General features: G+C 35.8%; 2 protein-coding genes across 2 annotated transcripts; one reads left to right on the top strand and one right to left on the bottom strand.

The window, feature by feature from the left end:
• Positions 1 to 151: 151 nt before the first annotated feature.
• On the bottom strand, positions 152 to 8,478 carry LOC306859220 (NUAK family SNF1-like kinase 1). The gene is made up of 7 exons (XM_079400134.1): positions 8,160 to 8,478; positions 5,187 to 5,307; positions 4,951 to 5,102; positions 3,571 to 3,636; positions 2,390 to 2,509; positions 1,133 to 1,265; positions 152 to 1,045 (listed from the first exon to the last, which is right to left on the bottom strand). Exons 1-7 carry the CDS (start codon positions 8,310 to 8,312, stop codon positions 477 to 479), a joined length of 1,314 nt encoding a protein of 437 aa, XP_079256260.1. The 5' UTR covers positions 8,313 to 8,478; the 3' UTR covers positions 152 to 476.
• A 1,645-nt stretch (positions 8,479 to 10,123) lies between these two features.
• slc26a6l2 (solute carrier family 26 member 6, like 2) lies at positions 10,124 to 22,490 on the top strand (the record flags this gene model as incomplete). The annotated part of the gene is made up of 19 exons (XM_079401592.1): positions 10,124 to 10,263; positions 11,068 to 11,207; positions 11,432 to 11,542; positions 11,719 to 11,891; positions 12,254 to 12,418; positions 15,776 to 15,928; positions 16,031 to 16,113; positions 17,413 to 17,560; positions 17,653 to 17,766; positions 18,294 to 18,371; positions 19,523 to 19,618; positions 19,706 to 19,812; positions 19,901 to 19,970; positions 20,053 to 20,145; positions 20,233 to 20,328; positions 21,554 to 21,856; positions 22,030 to 22,084; positions 22,226 to 22,368; positions 22,464 to 22,490. 19 exons carry the CDS (start codon positions 10,124 to 10,126, stop codon positions 22,488 to 22,490), a joined length of 2,295 nt encoding a protein of 764 aa, XP_079257718.1.
• Between the last annotated feature and the right edge of the window lie 4,833 nt (positions 22,491 to 27,323).

Here is a 27,323-nt window from a genome sequence, read left to right as displayed (position 1 = left end):
AAAAGTAAAAAAAAGAACATTAAATAGAATTTATTTGCAACTTTATAAATGTGCTTACTGTCACTTTTGATGAATTTAATGCATCCTTGCAGAATAAAAGTATTTAATTTTTAATTTAAAGTACCTTTGAAGTGTTGATGGCAATGCTTTAAAATAATTTAAATTCTTTATTATTTAACAGTACTTACACAGCATTTATTGAGCTTGGGTTATGTTCTACATATTTCTAATATATTTTAATAGTTGTATAACATTACAAACAAACGTAAATTAACAATGACCAACAGTATATTTATAAATTAAATAAATACAAATACATTTTATTTTCATATTTTCAAACTAAATAACATAATACAGTAACATTAACCTAGATTAATAAATGCTACATAAGACTGTTCATGATAATGCACTCGTTAACTAATTGAACCATAAAGCATCACCTATATTCTTTGGAAGTAAATTCAATGCATTTACAATCATTGCACATGATCAAAATAGCTATTCTGTGGAAAGTGTAGGCCTGTAGACTCGTGTGTTTTCCACAGGGAGATCTTGATCTCAAACTCCATCTCCTGCTGCTCACCTCCATCACACTCCTGGCTAGTTTTGCCGAAACCATGTGACCAAGTAGGAGCCGACGTGATTGGAGAAACCCCTGAGAACTTTCCGTTACACTTAAGAATGCCCTTCCTCTTCCTCCCGTTACCAGTCCCGATTTTTTCCACGTCCTCACTAGTCACTGCCGTACCGTTTCCAGCAGCCCCAGACCTGTCTGTGTACTCAACCTGACTGTAGAGATTCTTCAGGATGCCTTTCTTGGGCTGGTTGTGGGAAGACGATTCAACAGGCGACAGCAGAACGAAGCTGCTGTTTGAGATCAATGTTCTTTCCTTCGGTTTCTTTCTGGGTAGAGTGGAGGCGCACGGTTTATTCTCTGTAGCTTTGGGACAGTTTAAATTTAGCCACCAGTGGTTAGCGATGTCTTCCACAGTGGCTCGGTCTTCTGTTTTCACTGTAAGCATCCATCTGATCAATGAACGGGCCTCTACAGGAAGAATTGAAGGAATCGTGGTAAGTCCTCACTCATGATGTTACATTGATGGGCAGATATATGGGAGTGTGTGAATCTCACCTGACAGGACATCAGGGGTTTTATATCGTCCGTGGCGGATCTGCTCTTTAAGGATGCTGTAAGTTGTGCCATCAAAAGGCATGGAGCCATAAATCAGAGCATATAACAGTACACCCAGAGACCAGCAGTCCACCTGGGATATAAAAGGAGCAAAAGCATCATTTAAAATGCGTTTACTGTACAAACATTGGGATTGTGCATTTGTAGTGTACTTTCAATTGTAAAATTATAGTTAAAAAAAAAAATAAAAAAATTTTGCTTGCAGATAATATAAAATGAATGACTATTCGCCTGTATGACTTTCTTCTATGGACTGATATTTTGAAGAAAATTGGTAACCAGATGGTTTTCGGCTCCCACTAACATTTTTGCTCATACTGTACTGTAGAAGTCAATGGGACTCATAACCCTTTGGTTGCCAACATTCTTCAAAAACAGTCTTTTATGTTCCAAAGAATAAAAGAAGTGTCATAGAGGTTTGATACGACATGAGAGTGAATAAATTATGACAGAATTGTTCTTTTTAGATGAACTGTTCCTTTAAATGTTTACTTTTTAATAGTGCTGTCAAACGATTAACCGCGTTTTATATATATATATATATATATATATATATATATATATATATATTATGTAGACAAAAACTTTTATTTTGGATGTGATTAATCGCGATTAATCGTTTGACAGCACTACTTTTTAATAATGTAAAATGACTTGTTTTGCTTTAAAGTACATTTAACCATCTTTTTTTTCGTGCTTTAAGGAAGTAGACTTATTTTGACATGTTGACTAACATACTAAAGCACATGTAAAGTAACTGATTACAATTTTAACTGTAGTGTGTTATGATGCATGTAAAATGAATGTAAGTGTACTAAATTGCAAGTTTGTAATTAATGTGTAATTACGAATATATCTAAATACATGACCTAGAAGTTTCGATAGAAATGGCATTAAAGTATTTGTGTCAGTACACATTACTTTAACCATATTACAAAGACAATAGAAGTAATTATGAAATTACACATAAAGCACCACTTAGGTGGGTCAGAAAGCACTCTAATGTTCAGCAAATTGCCCTACATTTAAACTATAATACATTTTAATTTAATTGCAATCAACATGCAATCAAGCGTCAAAACATTATATTCAGTATATTACATTATTTGCATAATAAGTACTCTTTTTAAAAGCATGCTAAAGTGTACTTTCACAAAAATGAGCAATTAGAGTAACTGGTGAGGCAGGAAATCTCACCTCAGGTCCGTGGTAAGGAAGTCCACTGATGATCTCTGGTGATGCATACAGTGGGCTCCCGCAGAACGTGTCCAGACACCGGCCTCTCATGTAGTGGTTGGACAAGCCAAAGTCAGCTAACTACAACAAACAGAGCATTTATAGATCAAACAGTTCTGTATTAAAATGGGTGACCTACTTCTATTTATTTAATGGAATCTATTTCTGATTCATAGAGGGTGGACAAAAATAGCAGAACACCATTTGAAAGGAGGTTAATTTTTGTAGTATAATTATAATTAGAAATGCAGCGGCAAATATTAATTGTATTACACCACCCGTCAAACACTTGGACACCCTTGACTGAATTTATTCCTCTCATGAGCTCAGAAACATTTGATATGAGGGTTTATGCTGAATTACTTGCAATTAGATTTGTAGACAAAAACAAATTGTGCATGCACACAAAATAAAACTCTCAGTCAGATTCTGCATGTATTCTCAGAGATGCATAATCTGGTGTGAGAAACTAAATAAGTCATCTTTCATCATATTTCCTGCATCCAGTTACCATATGAAGACAAAGAATGCCTTCAACCCTGTCTGCTGCTATGAGACATGGTGAGGTATACACAGTTATTTAGCTTGTCATCTGATCCAGTGATTGCTCATCTATATGGTTTTGGAATGACCATGGAATGAGGCAGTACTATTGTGCAAAATAATGCAGCATTGTTCCCTTATAATGTTCCCATATTCCAGAATGATGACGCCCCTAAACAAATTGAAGAGTGATTTCATAAACACCAGGATGAAGTCAAATTCATTCCATGGTCATCAGATCTGCACATCCTTAAACCTTCACTGGGACGTTCTGCTTTTCAGAATGAGAAGTTGATTTATACTTTACCATCCCTCACAAAAGTGTCCAAAAAAAGAGAAATAGTAAGTTTGACAGATTCCAAAAAGATAATGAAGCTGATTAAGGCTGATCCTATAGGCTTTTCATTTGAATTGTTTGTTTTGTGTTTCTGTTATCTTCTCCGCTGTCCTTAAAAAATACTATGTGCAGAATTTTTTATTTTATTTTTTCAAAGGATTCAAAACCATCAGTCTCTGTAATGATACCATGGACGAAAAATGAAAATGCATGAATCATTTGTCAATTCTCTATCAAGTCAGTTTGAGTTTGAATTTTGTACCTTCACATTTAAGTCTTTGTCCAGAAGTATGTTCTCCAGTTTGAGGTCCCGATGAACCACACCATTCTGAGGAATATCAAGAGATTTTTATATTTAGAACGAGAACTATACAGATAATTGTATAATGTTTACACCAGCACACAATATTGGGTCCCACTTTATATTAGGTGGCCATCAAAAATAAGTACAATGTACTTCTTGTGTTCATATTGTATTGCAAAACACTTTTGCTGCCATTGAGGCGGGATACGGGTAAGGTTAGGGACAGGTTTGGTGGTATGGGTAGGTGTAAGGGATGGGTCAACAGTGTAATTATAATATAAAATATATATTAAACATAAAATATAAGTACAATGTAAATACAAGTATAAGTACATTGTATCAAAGTATTAATTTAAATGTAAGTACGTAGTAGTTAAGGCCACCTAATATATAGTGGGACCCAATATTGTCAAGCGCTGCCGCTTTAAATACTCCATCTCTTTTGTGGCTGTCAATGATTTTAGTGTTCATCCGTTGGAAAAATTACTCTGAAAGTGATTCCAATTATATTGTTCCTCTGCGTTATTATCATTATGTAGTAGTTGCCATTTGGACTTCACTTTCCCTTATAGAATTAGGATGATTATTAAACTTTCATATTTATTGTTACAGTTATCATGCTTGGTGTGAACAGGCCTTTATTCAGGTTTGTAATATTACTCAGATTGTCAAACATTTCTCATATACAGCACTGCTTTCTACGTGATGGATGCAATAATAAACAGAAAGGGGGTATTTAGGAGAAATGAAGGTGGGAATAAATCATACTAATAGCATATTTGTTAAAAGTAAATTAAAAACATTATATAACTAAATTAGTGCTGTCAAAAGATTAATCGCGATTAATCGCATCCAAAATAAAAGTTTTTGTTTACATTATATATGTATGTGTACTGTGTATATTTATTATGTCTATATAAATAAACACACATACAGTATATATTTTGAAAATATTTACACATTCATATTCTTATATTTTATATTATATATAAATATATAAACAACATATTTTTCTTAAATATGTACATGCATGTGTTTGTATTTATATATACATAATAAATATACACAGCACACACACATATATTATGCAAACAAAAACTTTTATTTTGGATGCGATTAATCGCGATTAATCGTTTGACAGCACTAAACTAAATTTACAAATATAATTAGAATGTTGTATATTAAAATATATTACATTCAGGAACAATAAAGCTGCTAAAATGTTGATAAATTTGATCAATTTAACAGCATTTTGTGGTTGAATGCCTTTTCAAGAAAAACCGCTCCTACGCAGAATGAATGGCGTGAGATTTTAAAAAGATCACTGTGTTCATTTACTTGATGGCAGTATTGCACAGCAGAGGTGATCTGTCTGAAGAAGTGTCTGGCCTCGTCCTCTGACAGTCTCTGTTTGTCCTGAATATAGTCATACAGCTCTCCTCCGCTCGCATACTCCATCACCATCACAATCCTCTCTCTGCTCTCAAACACTGACAACACAACGCATTTCATTAACGGAAAGATCTCTCTGGATACACACACACTGATGGTGTGAGACTGTTGATGTGATTTACCCTCATACAGACGGATGATATGTGGGTGCACAAGAGAGGCGCTGATCTCGATTTCTCTCTGGATGTGAGCTGTATCCAGGTCATCCCTCAATCTCTCCTTTCTAATAGATTTAATAGCCACCTGAAGCACACAGACAGACACGTTATAAACAAACACACAACTGAACCAAATACATACACCTGCCTGTTAGTATATAAGCCAATGATGAATGAATTTACTCAAAACAAGTACATGGAAGACTTGAATAAACCTTTTCTGCCATGTTGTCTTTTCAATTTCTCATACGATTCATATTGATAGTTTTTGTGTGGCTTGTAATCGGAAATGTTTACATGGCTTAAAGGGATAGTTCCCCACAAATGAAAAATCTCATCGAAAGGCTTTAAAATGTTAACAATCTTTTATTAATGTATATTATTTTTTTATTCTAAACTTATTAGTCATTATTTTTGAAAAACTTGTGTCTGCCAAATCAGTCATTGTGGTGTAGCCAATATAGAGGAAGATTTGATTTGTTTAAAAAAGTAATTAACAACATGGAATAACCTTAATAAAATTGAATATAAAAACATGTATTCGTGATTTGAAAGTTCATGATATTTATTGTTTTTAACATGAAAAATGTGTTTTTGAAACTTTGAAAGTAACTTTTAAAATGAATGATTAAGATGTACAACCTCAAATGTGTTTAATGATAAAGTATTTTAGCACTATTTGGCAGTTATACCGCTTTCAGATTTATATATATTTTTTTAAATTGCACAAACTTTTTTTTTAAATATATATGAAACCAATACGAATACAAATAGTGCATTTCTTACTACAGTTTTAAAATATTTCTACTTTTCACCATCTTTCAACATTTTTCTGTCACTGACCTATATAGCATATAGATGTCTAAACAGTATAACTAAGTACAGTAATCTAACAACAGCAAATATTCAATTATTTAATCACTTTAAAAGTTTCAGAATTCCAGCATCCAACTAATATGAATATAATTCAGACTACAGAACAATTTTATAACAAAAGTGACTTGCATTTATCTAGGTATTGCTTAGTATCTGGCACATATTGGGGTCTGTACATGTTTCGTTGCATGCAGTGAGTTTGGACCAGCAAACATAAAGCTCCATTGTAACCCATTCAATTTTTATGATTCCAACATTAACTGAAATCATGATTGCCAACATGATTGGCAACTCTGACCCCAATCTGGAGATCTGGAGAGACGACGCCTCACTCCCCTGTCACACATGCAGCGAGCGCCTGGCTCCCTCTGAATGCTGTTAGTGTTTGTCTGCAGGAATCCCAGCTATGCTTAAGGCTCCTGGATTCCGGAATACTTCACCTCTGAGTCCGGATGAGTGACAGAGTGAGAGAGGCTCAGCTGCTGCTCTAATCTGATTGGACACTGAGATTACTTCATTTTTTCCATTAATGCGATACGTTTTCAGGCTGTGAAAGAGTGCAGACAGCAGGCTGGGGGGAATGTGTCTTTTGTTTTTGTTAAATGACAGACTGAGCGATGAATGAGTGGTTAAGTATTTAATTAAGTGTGCTAACATGAGGTCTACATACAGTAGACATGCGTGTACATGCACAAAGCACCTATTGGACGAGCCCAAAAATAATTAACTGAGGTGAATTGCTAGGTAAAGACCTGCTGACTGACTGACACTCTGTCAGAGGTAAGAGAGAACATGCTGGATATTCTTCTCAAAAGAAATGAAGCCTTTGTACATTTTTGATTAAATAAATTGAAATATAGCCATTATTAGGAGCTCTGGCAGTAAGAAAAAACACTGAATCTATCATTTATTGAGAACAGTCAGGCAAGGGATATTATAGTTATCTAAAACTAAATAATTATAATAATAAATAAATAAATAAATAAATGTTGCTTAAAGTAAATGTTAACTGAAGTCAAATAAAATTCTATACACGCACACACACACACACGCACGCACACACACACACACACACACAGACACACACACACAGCCACACACACACACACGCACGCACACACACAGACACACACAGACACACACAAATACACATATATATATAAGCCACATTTTTCATTTTCATTTAGTTTAAGTTGTTGAATAAAATCAATAAACTGAAATAAATATCAATAAAAATTATATTTAAAAATAACAAAAACTAATAAAAACAAAAAAGGACAATTATACACTAAGATAAGCATTTAGAATATTTATTTATTTATTTATTTATTTATTTATATTTTTTGCATATTGGAGATCTTATGAATTTGGTTTAATTTGATACTTGAGTGTCCTTCCCCATAACTCTTGTTAATTTTTATTACATAATCATTTTCACTCAAATTATTATAATATTCACTATAATATTATAGAAATGCACTATTTATACTTTAGAAATAGTTATAGCAATAAAGCTCAAGTACTCCATCAACACTTAAATGTTTGTCTATTAATATATAATATAATGTATATAGTATACTGATATCATTTATCATTATTAAGATTAAAATGGTTATTATTACAATAATTTGCTTTGGAATGAACAGCTTTTAAATGATCCTCAGCTTGTTTCACTGAGAAATTTCCTCAAATGGAGACCTTCTTATAACGATCAACTGATTTCTAAATAAAACCATGTGTAAAAATTACATTTGTTAAAGCTTATTAAATAAATAAATAAATCATTAATTGTGATTAATTAATATTATGAAAGCCTGTCTATCTAGGATGGATGGATGGATGGATGGATGGATGGATAGATAGATCAGTTGAATATCACTTGTTTGTTTTTTGTTTTTTTTAACAATTCAACAATATTATGAAAACAAAGTATATAGCTATTGGTTGCTTATGATGCTGATGTCATAATACAAATAACTACATTTAGCATTTTTTTTTTATCATTAAAAACAACACAAGTGCAATGTAAGACCTGATATAAAAGCAGCTGAAGTCGCTCACCGTCTTTCCACAGCGTCTCTCCACCGCTCGCTTGACTTTGCCGTACGCGCCTCTGCCCAGCGTCTCGAGCACTTCGAAGCGGCGCGTGAGGCTGTGTTTGTGCAGGTGTTTCCTCACCTGTGCTCGCTCCTCCGGTGTGCGCGTGCAGTCCATCGCGATGAGAAGCAGCGCACCTATAGCCGCTGTTATGAACGGAGACTTAAAATGAGTTTTTCTGATATTTACTGGGATGAAATGACAGGAAAGAGACTAACATGCTGTTCTGAAAGTCTCGAGCATCTTCTGGCTGTGCTCTCTTTTGCTGGAGCCCGGCATCTCTGATGGGATTCACCACATTATGACGCGAGTGTGAGGGGCGGAGTCGAGCTGTCAATCATCAGCGGGGACGCGCATCAGTGCCAGGATGGGACAGCTGACCCCAATCCTACCTTACAGAAAACATAAGAAAAACACTATCGGTGTTACAAATAACGCCAGCTCTGGACAGCAAACCATGAATGTTGAAGCCATATAAACACACACACACACACAAATTATTTTTAAGAAAAAGTTTCAAGCAGAGCATTTTTTTTTTTTAAATACAATTGCAAAAATGTCTCAGAAAAGTATTGGTAAGTTGTGATAAAGGCCTTTGCTTTGATATTTTGTATTAAAAATACTGAAGTTCTTATATGTGTCTTACTGTAAGGTGTCCACTTTCAATGTATTTCTGTTACAAACTTTGTACTTTTGTATATTTTTATAAATGTTAATTTAAAAAAATCTTTCATTCCCATTTCTGTTGTCCAAAAATAAAACTATGTTCTTCAGTCTTGCTATTTCATGAATTGTGTTGTGTTCTGTACCTGTTTTTCTAATTATTTGTTTTGCTGAAATACCAGTAAATAAGCTATAATTCATTTTAATCAATACGAGGTAGAAGATTGCTTGTTTTTACTAGATATCTCATTTGAAACAATGTTGAATAAACAACAGAAATTAGCCTTTATTACATAAAATTATGCCTTGCTGTAGGGGCATGTTGTCACACAAGGATGGTGTATGTTAAACGAATTTAGTCATTTTCATTAAATGGACTCAAAAAAGTAGTAGAACTAAAATCAGACAACATTTTGGAACTCTACCATTCATCTGTTAAATTCAGCTAATGTTTTTCCAAAATAATATCAAATATATTTACATAACCATGCCTGGTGAATTGCTTCCATAGGCTACTGATTGACTGTTGACTGCTACACAAGTTCATACAACCCAACTCTTAAAATGTGTTAGGCCTACTAGTCTTATCTTGGCAAATAAAACTACTAAAAGTAATCTAACAGATGACAAAAAGTAAAGCACACCAGACAGTGTTATCAATAGCATATGCTTTCATTTGGTTCTTTAGTGTTCGCTGTGAAATGTATCATTTAATCAGCATAACAAAGACTGAAACTGAAAGTCATTATTCTGAACAACATTCCTGGTCTAGCACAGACTGTCCAGATATTGTCCAAAATGTGCTCTGGACAAAAAGTCTAAGTCGGCAAAGTGATAAAAGAAAAACACTCTTTTTGCCGGTGTGAGTCAGTGAAGCACCGTGAGTTAATTTACAGATGCGTGATCCATTTGGCACACTCATGTTTATGGGACTGCTGTGGGTGTGGTGTGGGACTGACCTGTGAAGACTCTGATAAGGACCCAGGAACTTTTCCCATATGGACTTTTCTGCTTTGCACTCATAACTGCACATTGAAATCCGCCTTTGGCTGCACCTATAGATGATTCCTTCCATCATGTCTGTCATCTCTGCTTGAAAACCCATAAATGGACTCATTATTCTCAGTGAAAAGGAGAATCTTCAAAGACATATACTCAGGGAGAAAAAAAAAGTCTCAATCCATACGTGAACCCCTGGAAGGGGTTTGAGGTGGTTTGCTGAAACCTCTCAACCTGCAGCATATATGAACATGAACAGGACAGGCATGGGTGTATCTGATCATGCTGGAGCAACATTCTGTGTGGAGAGGATCATCTTGGATGAACTTGAACTAGATGAAGTAGCCCAACGGCAGACTGAAATCCAGCGGTCCTCTTTAAAGAAGAGGATCTGTGACTCTGTAAGGTAAGATGCAAAGACAAAATCTGTCTAAATTTGGTTCTGCTGCAAACAGTTGCAATACGGATAAATATCGGCATACATTACATTGCATTGTATGTATACACTGTATGAGTGTATAATAAGAATCAAACCCATGATCTTGAGCTTTTTTTTAAACGAATAATAATATACACATTCATACAAGTTCAAACAGTCAAATGAACAGTCTTGTTTGTACTAGGGATGTTGTAAAATGTGAGCTTGCATATTCAGAAAGCAACATAACTGTTTACATGCTTGAAAACTATGAAGAGCATGTAAATTTGTTGTCATTTCACACACTGTAAAAATGGCAATTGTTAACTTTAAAAAGCAATTTCTTCCTGATTTAACCCAGTTTTTTGTTGGTATATATATATATATATACACACACATATATATATATATATATATATATATATATATATATATATATATATATATATATATATATATATATATATATATATATATATATGTGTGTATATATTGCACTTACAGTGATGCTAAATAATATTTCACACTTGAATAAAAGTAACCTTTTTCTGGTTAACTTTTTTTTCAGTGTATCCTTTATTACAGTACAGCTCTTTCTTGATGTTTTTAGGGACGCATAGCCTACTGTAAACAAATGAACTTGGCATCTCATTAGCTAAAATTTAGTGTTTGCTGTTCTAATCTTGTGGATATCATTGCAGTCAGCCAGTAATTTCAAGGATGCTTTAAAATTAAGCTATATTCTATAAACACATTCCATAAAGCTCTTTATTCTTTCACTGTCTGTTCAAGGTGCTCTGTGGGACAGTGGAAGATTTGGATTCTAAAGTGGATACCGCTTCTCTCCTGGATCCCCCAGTATTCTGTACGGGAGAATGGACTTGGTGACCTGGTTTCAGGTGTCAGCGTGGGAATCATGCATCTGCCTCAGGGTCGGTTTACAAGTGCAAGTTACGAAGGAAATACACATAGGGAAAAAATTATAAAAAAAAAAAAAAGTCAAAACCCCATTGCCGGGAATGTCCACCCCAGAAAAGCTGATAATCCATCCGAACAATGATTTAAATAAATTATAACAGCTGATGTGAATGGGAAGTCAAAGGGATACATTATATTTATGTGTGTGTGTGTGTGTGTTGTGTGCCTTGATACTCAGGTATGGCGTATGCTCTCCTGGCTTCTGTGCCACCTGTTTTTGGTCTTTACACCTCCTTCTATCCTGTACTGGTGTATTTCATCTTTGGCACTTCTAGACACGTCTCCATAGGTAACGGAAGAAAAAGAATAGGCCTATATAAATGTAAAATATATATATATATATATGAAATACAAAATACATTTTATACCGGTAGGTATGCAATATTTTTACCTGTATTATCATTTATAATCGTCACAGCCTGCACAGTATGAAAACACCTGATTTGCGTTCCTTAAATGTTCCAGGAACCTTTGCAGTGATTAGCGTAATGATCGGGAGCGTTTCAGAGCGACTGGCTCCTGATGATCACTTTCTGACCAATGGGACAAATGGATCCGTCGTCATGGACACAGAGGCGAGAGATGTGCAGCGGGTGAAAGTGGCTGCAGCAACTACGTTACTGTGTGGCATATTTCAGGTGAGTCTTGCAATACAACACAAGAAAGAATCTGGAAACAAACATGAAAATACAAAAGAATGAAAAAACAAGTAAAAATAACAAAACAAAAAAACAATAATGCATGCTAATTGTGGGGCAAAAAACTTTAAGGAATGTGAGAAACAATTAAATAAATAAGCTACACAAGAAAATAAAAGAATAAACAAACAAAGGCAAGAATCAATATAAAAAACAAACAAACATATTTTCAAACCAGTGCAAAGTAAACAAACAAACAAACATATACACAATATAATCAACAAGCTCCTTGGACCTGTTAAGTCTCCATTTGTTTGTTTTGTTGAAAAGAGGTTTTGCTGATGAAGTAATTGTTTCTGTAGGTTCTGTTGGGTCTGGTTCGGTTCGGGTTTGTGGTGACGTATCTCTCGGAGCCATTAGTGCGGGGCTACACGACGGGTGCAGCCACTCACGTGATCACCTCTCAACTCAAATACATGTTTGGAGTTTCACCCAGACGATTCAGTGGACCCCTGCAGCTGCTGTATGTGAGTATTTCAACTGGTTAAATCTTAACAACGTAAACTGAGAATAGCATGCAATCATTCTGACCGACACTGACATTTAGGTCTTTTATTTAAGATTGTAAATTCACGGTTGATTCGTAATTTTTTTTTTAAATTGATAATTATTATTGTTAATAATAGTGGCCTTTCCAGACTGTTAAATCAAAATTGTGAGGGGGGAAAAAAGCAAGAAACTCATATTATAAACTCATAATTCTAAGGGGGAAAAACATTGATTTAACATTAGAGATGTTAAATCAATATTGCAAAATACAAACCTCGGATTGAAATAAATTGAGAATTGTGAGGTAAAAAGTTGCTTTTACCATTTTTTTTCCTGTGGCGTAAACGACATACAGTATAATGGGAATTTAATTCATGACTATGTAAAAAAATTATAATAAAATAAATCATATTCAGTTAATTAATAATTATTAGATATTATAAAATATTATTAGATATTATAAGACATTAATATATTAAGCCTATATAATGAGTTTATTATTGCATTTCCGCTAAAATCTCAGTGGCTACGCAAACTTCCACTATATATGCCACACTCCTATAGCAAACTGTGGTAAAAGTATCATAATCATATTGCAATTAACCATCGATCACAATTAATTATTATATATTATTAACTACAATGGTAAATGTTTCTTTTTACCTGAATGTATGGGTTCTATAGCTTACAATGCCTCTTAAACAAGATCTTTGGACTATGGGCTCCCTGGCTCTCCTGTTAATAATCGACTCTATATGAAGGGCCTCAAATCTCGTATGGAGCAATCATCCTATCCTGTTTCAAATTATATTTATTTGAAAGAAAGAAAGAAAGAAAGAAAGAAAGAAAGAAAGAAAGAAAGAAAGAAAGAAAGAAAGAAAGAGCTGACTATTCAAAATGATTGAGAGATCAGTAGAGTATATATTTTAGCATGCTTTGCTTATGATTGAAAATTTTAACTGTCTAAACTTTAATAGACTTTATGTAGCCCTGCCCCTTTTTAGCACTGCCCTTGTTATCTTTTGTCTTCCAATTTGTATTTCCACAGCATGAAGTTCTTCTTATGGATTTATACAACCCGAATTCCGGAAATGTTGGGATGCTTTTTAAATTTTAATAAAGTGAAAACTAAAAGAATTTCAAATCACATGAGCCAACATTTTATTCACAATAGAGCATAGAGAACATAACAAATGTTTAAACTGAGAAATTTTACAATTTTATGCACAAAATGAGCTCATTTCAAATCTGATGCCTGCTACAGGTCTCAAAAGGGTTGGGATGGGGGCATGTTTACGATGGTGTAGCATCTCCTCTTCTTTTCAAAACAGTTTGAAGACATCTGGGCATCGAGGTTATGAGTTTCTGGAGTTTTGGTGTTGGAATTTGGTCCCATTCTTGCATGATATAGGTTTTCAGCTGCTGAAGAGTTCGTGGTCATCTTTGACGTGTTTTTCATTTAATGATGCGCCAAATGTTCTCTATAGGTGAAAGATCTGGACTGCAGGCAGGCTAATTCAGCACCTGGACTCTTCTACTACGAAGCCATGCTGTTATAATAGCTGCAGTATGTGGTTTTGCATTGTTCTGCTGAAATACACAAGGCCTTCCCTGAAATAGACGTCATCTGGAGGGGAGCATATGTTGCTCTAAAACTTTATATACCTTTCAGCAATCATAGTGCTTTCCAAAACATGCAAGCTGCCCATACCGTATGCATTTATGCAAACACATACCATCAGATATGCTAGCTTTTGAATTGAATGCTGATAACACGCTGGAAGGTCTCCCTCCTCTTTAGCCCGGAGGACACGGCGTCAGTGATTTCCAACAAGAATGTCAAATTTGGACTCGTCTGACCAAAGAACACTTTTTCCCTTTGAAACAGTCCATTTTATATGATCCTTGTCCCACAGGACACGACAGCGCTTCCAGACCATGTTCACATATGGCTTCCTTTTTGCATGATAGAGCTTTAGTTGGCATCTGCAGATGGCACGGCGGATTGTGTACCGACAGTGGTTTCTGGAAGTACTCCTGGGCCCATTTAATAATGTCAATGACAGAATCATGCCGATGAGTGATACAGTGTCGTCTGAGGGCCCGAAGATCACGGGCATCCAAGAAAGGTCTTCGGCCTTGTCCCTTACGCACAGAAATTTCTCCAGGTTCTCAGAATTTTTTGATGATGTTATGCACTGTAGATGATGAGATTTTCAAAGCCTTTGCAATTTGACATTGAGGAACGTTGTTTTTAAAGTATTCCACAATCTTTTTACGCACTCTTTTGCAGATTGGAGAGCTTCTGCCCATCTTTACTTCTGAGAGACTCTGCCTCTCTAAGACATCCCTTTTATAGCTAATCGTGTTACAGACCTGATGTCAATTCACTTAATTAGTTGTTTGATGTTCTCCCAGCTGAATCTTTTCAAAATTTCTTGCTTTTTCAGCCCTTTGTTGTCCCCGTGCCAACTTTATTGAGACCTGTAGCAGGCATCAAATTTGAAATGAGCTCATTTAGTGGATAAAAGTGTAACATTTTTCTGTTTAAACATTTGTTATGTTCTCTATGTTCTATTGTGAATAAAATGTCGGCTCATGTGATTTGAAAGTCTTTTAGTTTTCATTTTATTCAAATTTAAAAAAAGACGTCCCAACATTTCCGGAATTCGGGTTGTAAATAAACTGCTGAACTGAAAAAAGAAAACCAAAAGAAACAACTGGTCCAATTAGTGGCTAAAAGTGCTGGACTGGTAAAATTATATTGTAATACCCACCAATGGACTAATGACATCAAAATGCTCACATTACATTGGTTTGCTAATTAACAATAGATACAGTGTTTCCAACAGGGTTTTGTGAGAATATGATGGGTAGACCAAGACAATTTTGTACATTTTAAAAATAAATGCATCAATCTGGTGCATCTTAAGAGCTCCAACCCAGGTTACGTGTCCACATGGAACTGTGAAAAGTTTTGCATTGACTTGTACCAGGACTTTAACTCCTGGTACAAGTTGTGTCCAGTTCACTGAAATCAGCTGTCCTGTTTTGAGACATCTTAGGGTTTAATACTGGGATTGTTTTCCACAATTTACCTTTGGACAACAAAACAAGAGAAATGTGCATTCACAATAACTTACTTGAGGATTTTAACAATAATATTAATTAACATTCCCAAACTCACTCCTTGCCTCCACTGTCACTCAAAGTTCTGCACTAATATGCACACAGATAAAATATAGACCTCAAGTACAATCAATCTACAAAAACAACTTCAGTAACATTTTAAAAATGCAGATTTATTTTATTAATGAACTCCTCTCGGTCTTTAGACTCTGGTGGAGCTGGGCAGGTTATTTCCACAGATTCACATTCCCACTCTTCTGATCAGTCTGGTGGCTCTCGCAGCTCTGATCATTGTGAAAGAGATCAACTCCTGCTACAGTCACAGATTACAACTCCCTGTTCCCATAGAGCTCATGGTGGTGAGTAGCTACACATGTACCATGTTTCTTCAGATACCAAACCAGAAAACTCCAATCTAGTAAGTACACAAAGAGGCAAAAGCTTTGTGTGTATATTTACAGATTATTGCAGGGACTCTTGTTTCTCATTATGCTGATCTCAGAGTTGTTAGTGGTGTCGACGTGGTGGGAGAAATTCCCAGTGGGTAAGTGTGTGTTTCACTTTCTTAGTTACATTGAATGGATACTAGAGGAACACAGAGCTTTAACTACCAACAGCAGGCTTAAAATCACTTTAGTCTGACAATGTTTGCACATGCAGCAAAAACACTGATCTCGTGCAGGAGGTTAGAAAGTTTTCTTGGTGGCTCACTTCTTGGTCTTAAGCTCGGTTGACTGACTTTGTTAATCCATCAAAACACGTCTACAGTAAAGCACTAATCGCAGGCCTCAATAAGTTATGTGGCTTTCTGTACACCCTCGCGTGAGACATTTGGAGGACTTTTAACTTTCTTAAACATATAAAAGACACACACAAAGGTCAGTGGGGTGCAGTGTTATTTTAGTATAATTGATGTACCATTAAAGTTTTTTGTTAAAGGCATTGGTCACCTAAAAATGAAAAAAAAAAATCATCGTTTACTATATTTTGAAGATTGTGGGTAACTAATGTTATATGCGGGGGCTGAAGGAAACAGGCTGAGTCGTGGATCTAAGTGCAGGTGGTTTAATAAAAAGACTAAGTGAACAAAGAACAGGAAACATTGGGAAACAGAGAAACAAAACACGGGCAGACAACGGCATAATAACGTTCAACAACTGACCAAGCACAAGTGAAACCCAAGGGCTATTTATACACAAGAGAACAGGCTTAACACGATATCAGTGGTAAACGGGAAACACCTGGGGAACCTAATCACAGGGAACCAATACACAAAAGAACTACAAACCGTCTTCAACATAAAAGCCCAGACAGGCACAGAGAACATGTAACAATTAAACAGTTGCTGGTCCCCATTGACTTTCACAGTATGGAAAAAAATCAATGGGCACCAGAAATGTGTCTCCATTTTTAATTAGATTTTATTTTAATATATTCTATTTTCACTTGATTTTTTTGTTAAAGTTTTTGTTATCTTTGTTCATTTTAAAAACATATATGGTTTTTATTAATTCAAATGTATTAGTTTTAGTTTATTTATTTAGTTTTAGTCAATTTTAGAAATATTGCATTCTTTATACTGGAAAAATGTTCTTTAGATTGTTCAAATGTTCTTCTCACTATGAAAAAATGCTTATTTTAAGAACTGTTTGCAGGAAGGTTCTTTGGGGAACCAGAAATGTTTTTCTATGACAGTTGTAGAACCTTTATTTTTAAGATTTTACGTTTTTTTTTTTTTTTTTCGTTAATATTTTATTTGATTTTACGTAAGTATTTTTTATTTTAGTTAACTATAATAGCCCTAGAGCCATGTTAGTGATCTATAACCTCTGACCCTCCTCAGGCTGGAGCCACCCAGAGTCCCAGAGGTGGGTCTCTTCTCCTCAGTGGTTGGAGACGCGATTGCTGTGGCTGTGGTGGGATACGCCATCAGCATTTCTCTAGGCAAGACTTTTGCTCTCAAACATGGATATAAAGTAGACAGCAATCAGGTACAGCATCTGTCACTCAAAACTGACATGGGCCAACCAACTCATGTCACACATATAGTGCGCACTTGATCACGTAGAGTGTCCCTGTGCAGGAGCTGGTGGCGTTGGGGCTCAGTAACACCATTGGTGGCTTCTTCCAGTGCTACTCCGTCAGTTCCTCCATGTCTCGCAGTCTTGTGCAGGAGAGCACGGGGGGAAAGACACAGGTGATTTCCACTAAGCACAAATATACACTGGAGTTCAAAAGTTTGTGCTCAATAAGATTTATTTATTTATTAATGAAATGAGACAAATACATCTGTAATGTTATAAAACATTTATGTTACACATAAATGCTGTTCTTTTGAACTTACTCTTCAACATAGAATCCTGAAATATAAAGCTATGAAGCACAAACATATGAAGCAGCACAACTGTTTTCAACATTGATAATAATAATAAATGTTCTTTGAACAGCAAATGAGCATATTATAATTATTTCTAAAGGATCATGTGACACTGAAGACTGAGGTAATGATGCTGAAACTTCATGTAGAAAAGCGTAATTTTCAATTTGAATAAAATTTCACATTTTTACTGTGTTTTTGATCAAATAAATGCAGCTTTGACGAGCAGAAGAGTCTTCTTTCAAAAACATTAAAAAGTCATGCAGACCCTGAACCTTTGTGCATACAGTATACATGTAAAACATACAGTTATCCAAAACTACAAATATGCTTTTTGTGTCACACAGGTGGCTGGCATGATATCTGCTGTTATTGTGTTCATTACAGTTTTGAAGCTTGGTCCACTTTTTGAGCAACTGCCCACAGTAAGTCATGCACTCAAATGAACACTGGTCGAAGAACAGCTTCAGTTAATATAGAGAGAGGCTTTTGTCATACAGAGTTCAACTATGAAATTAAAATAATTTAAATGAATAAAACTCTGTAATTCAGTAGCTTTCTCCATGTATTTACATTCAGTTGTGGCTCTCGTGTCCAATGTTGTTATTGTTAAAACCAAAACTATTAAAAATTATTTCCGGTTACTGAAATAGAGCTGAACATAAAATAAAATACAAAATACAAAATCATTTACACTTAAAAAATTGCAAATGTTGCCCTGGCAACTGCCTGGGATAAATATGTTTAAGTACTAAAATGACTAAAATTGAATTAAAAATACACTTAAATTTAAAAAACACTGCTCTTATAATTAATTTGTTCATTGTTCATTGGTTGCATCCACATAGTCAATGACTTGCCAATGACATATGTTTATTTAAAGTGAATAAATAATTATTTTTTTTAAACAATCAAGCTGTAGGTACTTTGTCGAACTGCAAATTTATTGTAGTTTATAATTATAATTGGGTTCTATATTTGCATCTGGGATTTCTAAATTGCCTAAAATGTTCTGGGTTTGGTTTTGTTTTCCTGTTGTTTTCATACTTGATGAAGGTAATGACTGAACAGTAGTTTGACCAATAGTGTGCAGGTATTATACATAATCGACCAATCGTGGCGTTCTACAGTGAAGGGTCACAGCAATGCAAATACACTGTAGAAAGTCAGCAGCAAAACATAAATGTATACATTTCTATGAAAACAAAGCCAAATTTTAGACAATTTAGAAACCTACAAATTTATTATACAAATTTCATATAGAAGGGGCAGTCAAATTAAAGTTGCAATGGTGTGGTTAATCTCAGAATTCTTTATTAAAGACTTATATTAAATGCCATTTAAATCCTGATCCTCCATACACAGTAAAAAAAACTTAAAAGTTTAAGGCAACCAGCTTCGGCAGATTTTTGAATTTTCTCAACTGAATACAACAAGTTGAGAAAACTCCAAAATCTGCTGAAGCTGGTTGAAACCTTGGTAAGACCTTTAAGTTTTCTCAACTTTTTTTGTTTTACACAGTGTATGCACATCAGAGCAGTTTGTGAGCAGTAGTTGTGTGTGTGTCTGTCATCAGGCTGTGTTGTCCAGCATTGTGTTTGTGAATCTGAAGGGAATGTTCATGCAGTGTCAGGATATTCCTGCTCTATGGAAGAGCAACAGAGTAGATCTGGTGAGATCTGATCATTAAGACTCTAAATCTGTGTCTGTATATGATTCTGTGTCCTGACTGTGTTTCTCTGTCTGTCTGTCTCTCTAGCTGGTGTGGCTGGTGACGTTTTTCTGTACTGTTCTGTTGAATCTGGACCTGGGTCTGGCAGCTTCCATCATCTTCACCCTGCTCACTGTGATCTGCAGGACCCAGCGGTGTGTGTGTGTGTGTGTGTGTGTGTATGCGCCTATCAAGATCCTGATTATTTCATAAGCATAACTGCCGTTATTTCTTTCTGTCTAGTCCCAGGTACTCTTTGCTTGGCAGGGTGTCTGACACAGAACTGTACTTAGAAACAGAGTCATATAAAGAGGTGAGACTTACAGGCAAACTGCTCATTTCCGTATGTGTTTGTTTATGGTACTTATATCATCTATATTTGTGTTTCTGGATAGGCTAAAGCAATCCCAGGTATCACTATCTTCCGTTCCTCTGCAATGATCTACTATGCAAATGCTGAACTCTATCAAGAGGCTCTGTTAAAGAAGGTGCCACACACAACAGATGAATTACACACAGGAAAAATAAAATAAATCAACAACAGCTTTCAGCTTTCTTTCTTTTTTTCTTTCTAGAGTGGAATTAATGTTCCAAATCTGCTCAAACTGAAAAAGAGGAAAGAGGAGGAGGAGAAAGCAAAAAAGAAACAAGTGAAGGAACAAGATAAACCGGTGAGAGAGAAATGCTGTAATGAGGATTACTGAAGAAGAAAAGAGTGTTTCAGTCCAAGTACCACAAACGCATATACACATTAATTATAATTACTACACACTAATTCTACCCCTATAAGAACACTTGGTAACGCTTTAGTTTAGGGACCAATTCTCACTATTAACTACAGTAGTAGCTTATTAGCATGCATATTACTGGCATATTGGTTGTTTATTAGTACTTATAAACCACATATTAATGCCACATATTTATTCAGCATGACCATATTCTAGATCCCTAAACCCTACCCTAATAACCTTAACAATTACCTTGCTATCTATTAATAAGCAGTAATTAGGAGTTTATAAAAGCAAAAGTCATATAGTTTGTTAAATAGTGAGAATTGGTCCCCAAACTACAGTAATCAAAAACTTATTTGTGTTTTAGATTTAAACAAAAACAAACTTTTTAGTTATGAATCATATACCTTGAGAAAGTCAAAGATTTGAAAATAAGGTCACATTTGTATTAGATTAAAGTAGTAATATTTTTAGAATACAGTCAGAATTATGAAAATAAATTCATGTTTGTTTTTCTATAATCAAGATTTTCAATTAACTTCTATTGTTTATATACGTATTATGATATATAGATTATATATTTTATAGTTTCTAACCTTAAAAACAACCTATGAACTTCTATGCAATTTTACATTTTCAGAATTGTTCTTAATGAGGACCAGCAATGAACATATATTCATCAAAGAATCCTGAAATAAAATGTATCACAGTTTCCACAAAAATATTAATCATCACAGTTGATTTCAACATTGATAAGAAATGTTTCTTGAGCAGCAAATCAGCATCTCAGAATGATTTCTGAAGGATCATGTGACACTAAAGACTGGAGTAATGATGCTGAAAATTCAGCTTTGATCACAGGAATTAATTAATAAATTGTAATAATATTTAACAATATTACTGTTTTTTATGTATTTTCCATCAAATAAGCATGGGACTTATAAGAGAATTTTCTTTAAAAAACACTGACCCCAAAACTGATTTCAGGTTTTACCATCCATGTAATGTAGTCACCACAGTGTAGGAAAACCTGACCCCCACACACACACACACACACACTCACATACACATAGGCCTACAGAGACGTTTCTGTAGTTTTAGTTCATTAAGGTATTATTTAGTGAAGTTTACCACTTTATTAAGCGCTTATGTGTGTTGTTCATAGACTGGAGTTCTGAGAGAGCTGGCGAACCGAATGATGGTCTCCATGAAGAATGTGAGTGAATCGGTGCACTGTCACGGAACGGACCAGGAATGCATCATCAATGACAGCGCCATAGCAACAGTAACCCACGGTAACATGAACTGCAGCTTCCAGCCAGAGGAGGACCCTGAGGAGGAGAATCAGGACAAGACAGACACACACTCCTCCAGCTGTGACGGTGTGCAGGAACACACACACTCCATCATCCTGGACCTCAGTCCCGTCAGCTTCATCGACACGGTCACTCTAAAAACACTGAAAAACGTAAGCCAAGTCACACTCATTTATACCCACCTTCTTTGTAACTTGAATGTGCTGCTTGATATTATACACAGGTAATTGTTATCACATTATTGTAATTCATTATAATAATCATAAACACATTGTAGTGGAAATGGTTTTACATTTACAACACTTTTTTTTAAACATGCTTCTAGATTTTTCAAGATTTAGCAAAGGTTGATGTCACTGTTTATATCGCTGGATGCCAAGGTGGGTAAAATCAGACATCCGCTCTTAATTCAAACCAACATTCACATGCTAAATCAAGACAATTTTATAACTAATGTGCATAATATAATCAACCTTCAACAAATGCAGCTTATCTCACACTACCAATGTGTGTGGCTGTAGTGTGTGTAGTGCAGCAGTTGGAGCGAGGCAGATTCTTCTCAGAGTCCATCTCAAAAAGTCGCCTTTTCCCATCTATCCATGATGCTGTGCTGCACTGTCTGAGTCGGTCTGTGAGAGATCGGTCCAGATCTGAATTTGCTCTGGTGAGACGGTCATCACACTGAACATACACAGGGTCTCTCTCAATCATATCATTACTGTTTCCCTTACATGCATGTGTGCTGTTGTTCTTTTACAGGAAATGCCCTGCGTTACGAGGTTGTGACCAGCAGGAGTCAGTCTGTCCTCGATCTTGACTGACAGGCCTAAGAGCTGCCTTTGTTTCCATGAGGAATGGCATCAGGATGATAGAAGCTTATTAACCAAACCAACGCGAGAGTAACACGACTAAAAACCCTCTTTAGCGGACAATTGGGAAGCTGTCAGATAACTATAATAGCTCATGCGTTCTTCAGCTACAAATAAAACTGTAATAGCCTACTTCTGCTTTTTCATGAATTATTTTAAGATTAAAACATATAAACTTTCAAGTCTACAGATTATTAAAAGCACCAAAAGCGGAACAGCGCTGTTCGTTTTAAATGCACCAACAGACCATAAACAATGCCAAAAATAAAACAGTTTTTCAAACATCAGGCAAACCGCTGCAGAATGACAGAGAAAACAATACAATCTGAAATGGATTTTGTCTGTCTGCGCTCCCACTTGTGTGACCTACTTGAAACTACTATACTCAAAATCTCAGACCCGCCGGCATGATTGCGAGCCAATTGGGGTGCAGCCCATGCCTTAGTGACCTCGTCGTGCAAGTCAGGGAGGAATGGGGCTTGCTTCCTTGGATCAACAGCTCGGTGGCCTGAGTGAAACATCACAGATGTTTCACAGATTGATGGAAACTTGAGCTGCTGTTTGAGGTCGACTCTCATCTGCCACTTGCATCCAGTTTTCAGAATGGACCATTCTCTCTGTTTGATGTTTTCTGCTCCAGCTCCTTGCCTAACGAAGCAAATTTGTGATTTGGGGGATGATGGACTGTCTGTATTGGCTTCGAGTCTTCGCTCCTCCAACACCTCTGCTAGTTTTCGAAGCACTTGATAATGGCGTCACTTTTACTGGCCTTGGGTCAGAGCAGCTTTACAGCTAGTGAAAATGTGCTGTAGACTAGGATTTGGGGCACCACATAGACTGCAGGTTGTCTCTGAGCCATACCAGAGCAGGATATTCTGGGGGCTTGGAAGGATGTCGTATGTGGACCTAATTAGGAAGCTTAGTCTAGCCTGTGGAACCTTCCATATATCGGAAGTTATGGTCTTATGAATGACTGCATCCCAATTTGTCCACCTTCCTTGCAGCCTGGCTCACAGCTCTGATCTTTAAAGATCTTTTCTCTTCCTGATCACCTACAGAAAGAGGACTATGGACTAATGGCTGCCCCACAATTAGTTTTTTAACCTCTACTTCACTCTGTGTGGATGCTGGAGGGGCTGAACACACAGCACCAGCTGAAACCAGAGCCAGAGATCAGCTAAAGTAGCACAATATGTAGTTTTGACATAAGAGAAACAGGAGACAAAAATGGGACTCTGTGTAAATAAGCATAACAGGAGCAGGACCAGACTGAGGCAGACTGTAAACTAGAATAATGTGTAGGACATAGAAAGGGGTCAATAAATAGTCATGACTGCAAATCACTTTAAACTCAAGACAATTGGTAAAAACAGTACCATTGTATGGTAGTAGGGTTATGGTTGATGCATGTGGTCAAAGTGCTGCAGAGTGTAATCCAGCATAATGCATTTTTTTATTACAACCAGAATTCCGGAAATGTTGGGACGTTTTTAAATTTGAATAAAATGAAAACTAAAAGAATTTCAAATCACATGAGCCAATATTTATTTACAATAGAACATAGATAACATAACAAATGTTTAAACTGAGAAATTTGAAAATTGATGCCTGCTACAGGTCTCTAAATTGTTGGGATGGGGGCATGTTTACCATGTTGTAGCATCTCCTCTTATTTTCAGAACAGTTTGAAGATGTTTGGGCATTGAGGTTATGAGTTTCTGGAGTTGTGGTGTTGGAATTTGGTCCCATTCTTGCCTGATATAGGCTTACAGCTGCTGAAGAGCTCGTGGTTGTCTTTGGCGTATTTTTCGTTTAATGATGCGCCAAATGTTCTCTATAGGTGAAAGAGGCAGGCAGGCCAATTCAGCACCTGGACTCTTCTACTACGAAGTCATGCTGTTATAATAGCTGCAGTATGTGGCTTACTGAAATACACAAGGCCTTTCCTGAAATAGACATCATCTGGAGGGGAGCATATGTTGCTCTAAAACTTTTATATACCTTTCAGCATTCATAGTGCTTTCCAAAGCATGTAAGCTGCCCATACCGTATTCACTTCTGCAGATGGCATGGCGGATTGTGTTTACCAACAGTGGTTTCTGGAAGTACTCCTGGGCCCATTTAGTAATGTCAATGACAGAATCATGCAGATGAGTGATGCAGTGTCGTCTGAGGGCCCGAAGACCACAGCACCCAACAAATGTCTTCGGCCATGTCCCTTACGCACAGAGATTTTTCCCGTTTCTCTGAATCTTTTGATGATGTTATGCACTGTAGATGATAAGATTTGCAAAGCCTTTGCAATTTGACATTGAGGAACGTTGTTTTTAAAGTATTCCACAATCTCTAAGACTATAAAGAGACTCTGCCTCTCTAAGACATCCCTTTTATAGCTAATCGTGTTACAGACCTGATGTCAATTGACTTAATTAGTTGCTAGATGTTCTCCCAACTGAATCTTTTCAAAATTTCTTGCTTTTTCAGTCATTTGTTGCCCCCGTGCCAACTTTTTAAAGACCTGTAGCAGGCATCAAATTTGAAATGAGCTCATTTAGTGGATAAAAGTGTAAAATTTCTCAGTTTAAACATTTGTTGTCTTATCTATGTTCTATTGTGAATAAAATATTGGCTCATGTGATTTTAAAGTCTTTTCATTCAAATTTAAAAAAGCATTCCAACATTTCAGGAATTTGGGTTGAATGGGGAAAAGGGGCAAGAAATAGAAATAAAAAATCAGAAGAAATTAAACACAGGGCATACATTTAATTAACCCAGTGCTTGCATCTAGCAAACTGAGAGGCTCAGGAGTGACATTTGGCTGCACCTAATGATTATTTTGATTTATATTGATTAATCTGTCATGTCTTATTATGCCTTGTTAATCAAATAAAAAATTATATTTTTTACAAAAAGTTATTACATCCTGCCCATCCACACAAACACATTCAATTATCTGGATTTAATAATTATAACATTTTATACCGCATTTCAACAGATGATTTACATTTAATGCTTTCATAAAAATATAACTGCTTGTGTTACATTTAGAATTTAAAACCTACAATTAATGTCCAATATAACGGATAATAAACATAGCAAAATGTATATTTCAATCAATCAGAATTATTGCACTCTGTAGTGCAGCGTTTGTTTGAGGCACATGCCAGTGGTCCTTCAGTGAAGCCTCGCTTCAGTGAAGCCTCGCTTGCTGTCAGAATGAGCCTTTATTATGCTAAATGGAAGTACTTGAAGAATTTCTAACAATCACAGCTAAGCATATAACTGTAAGATGAAATGTTTCAAACAGCCCATCTGTCACAGCACCTGCCAGCCTCATGAAAGTATTTATAGTTTTCATGTGACATCACTCTCTTATAGAAAAGCCCATCTGGAGCACATAATGTACTAAGACAGTGATATTACAAGACCAAACTCAGCATAGACCATTTGAGGATGCATATGATATACAGGCTGATGAGCTCAGAATTAAGTGCTATAAGAGGACCAAATTCAGTGAAATCACATAAAGTACTACACAAAGTATAGATATAATTAATATTTTATAATGTTTACATGTAATAGATTAAACCTTCATTAAACACTTTCAGTTGGTGTGTAAAAGGAGTCTGAGGTTGTGCTGTGTTCTCGTTGCATTTACACTGTTCTGACCAGCAGATGTCGCCAGCTTGTGGTTTTATAAATTATTTGAAATAAATATCATTTAAATTTTTAATATAAATATATTTGTGTTAAGTCAATACATTTACAGACCATTGCATTAGTGGTATAATGTGTTTGGAGAGACATTAACAGTGGGTTAGTGTGTATATGTGTTTGTGATATTACACTTTGGCCTGGTTTCACAAACAGGGTTTAGATTAAGCCAGGATTAGGCCATAGTTCAATTAGGAGTTTTAAGTCATTTTATAAACGTGCCTTAGAAAAAAAACATTACTGGTGAGCATCTTGAGACAAAACAAGGCCACTAATATATTTTAAGATCAGTCTGTGCAAGTTTCTTACAGTTTAAACAGCTCAGATTTACATTTTAGTCTGGGACTAGTCTTAAGCCTTGTCTGTGAAACCGAGGGTTTAAGTGATACATTCTGCTACAACATGAACAAAGTGCATCTGTATATTAGATTTTAGTGCAAATTAATATGCAGTGCAAATGAATAAACAGCAGGTTTAAAATGATCTGATTGTTTGCACATTCAGCAGTTAAACTGTCTGTTAAAGTTCATTCCGAAACAGTACAATTAATAAACATAACAATACTTACCACACAAAGGTCAGAAAGCTTTTGTGGCGACTCTGTTCACTGACTGACTTGTTAAACCCTCATTAAAGCTACTTGTTAAAAAAGTTTGCAACACTAATCACATTCCAGACCTCATGAAATTCCAGCATTGCAACCCAGCAATAAACTTTCAGATTTTTTCACACAATTGCAAGATATTAACATTTTTATAAACATAAAGAGTTTATGGAGAGAATGATATCAGTGTATCTCTCTTCACTGACACGGTCACTCTGAAAACCATAAGAAAGGATTGAAGGAAGGACAGGAGTGAGAGAATGAATCTGTAGCTGCTGGAAGGGGAAGTACAGATGAGAAGCTTCGATGAAACTGACCTTGAGACAACATCACACTGATATGTTATGACACACGCTGTGACTTTATTATTACATATGGGTCTCATTCATGTGAACTGTTGCTCTGTTACAGGACCTGCGTTACATGGCTGTG

The sequence above is a fragment of the Barbus barbus genome, assembly GCF_936440315.1.
Source record: "Barbus barbus genome assembly, chromosome: 40".
Classification (NCBI taxonomy): domain Eukaryota; kingdom Metazoa; phylum Chordata; class Actinopteri; order Cypriniformes; family Cyprinidae; genus Barbus; species Barbus barbus.
This window is presented reverse-complemented; position numbering and strand designations above follow the sequence as displayed.

Bases quoted from the DNA above. Each gene is read 5' to 3' on its own strand.
- LOC306859220 (XM_079400134.1), bottom strand. From the start codon at position 8,312: ATGGACTGCACGCGCACACCGGAGGAGCGAGCACAGGTGAGGAAACAC. The intron at 5,308-8,159 runs GTGAGCGACTTC...TGTGTGCTTCAG, and splicing joins AGAGACGCTGTGGAAAGACG to GTGGCTATTAAATCTATTAG. The intron at 3,637-4,950 runs GTAAATGAACAC...GATATTCCTCAG, and splicing joins CTGTGCAATACTGCCATCAA to AATGGTGTGGTTCATCGGGA.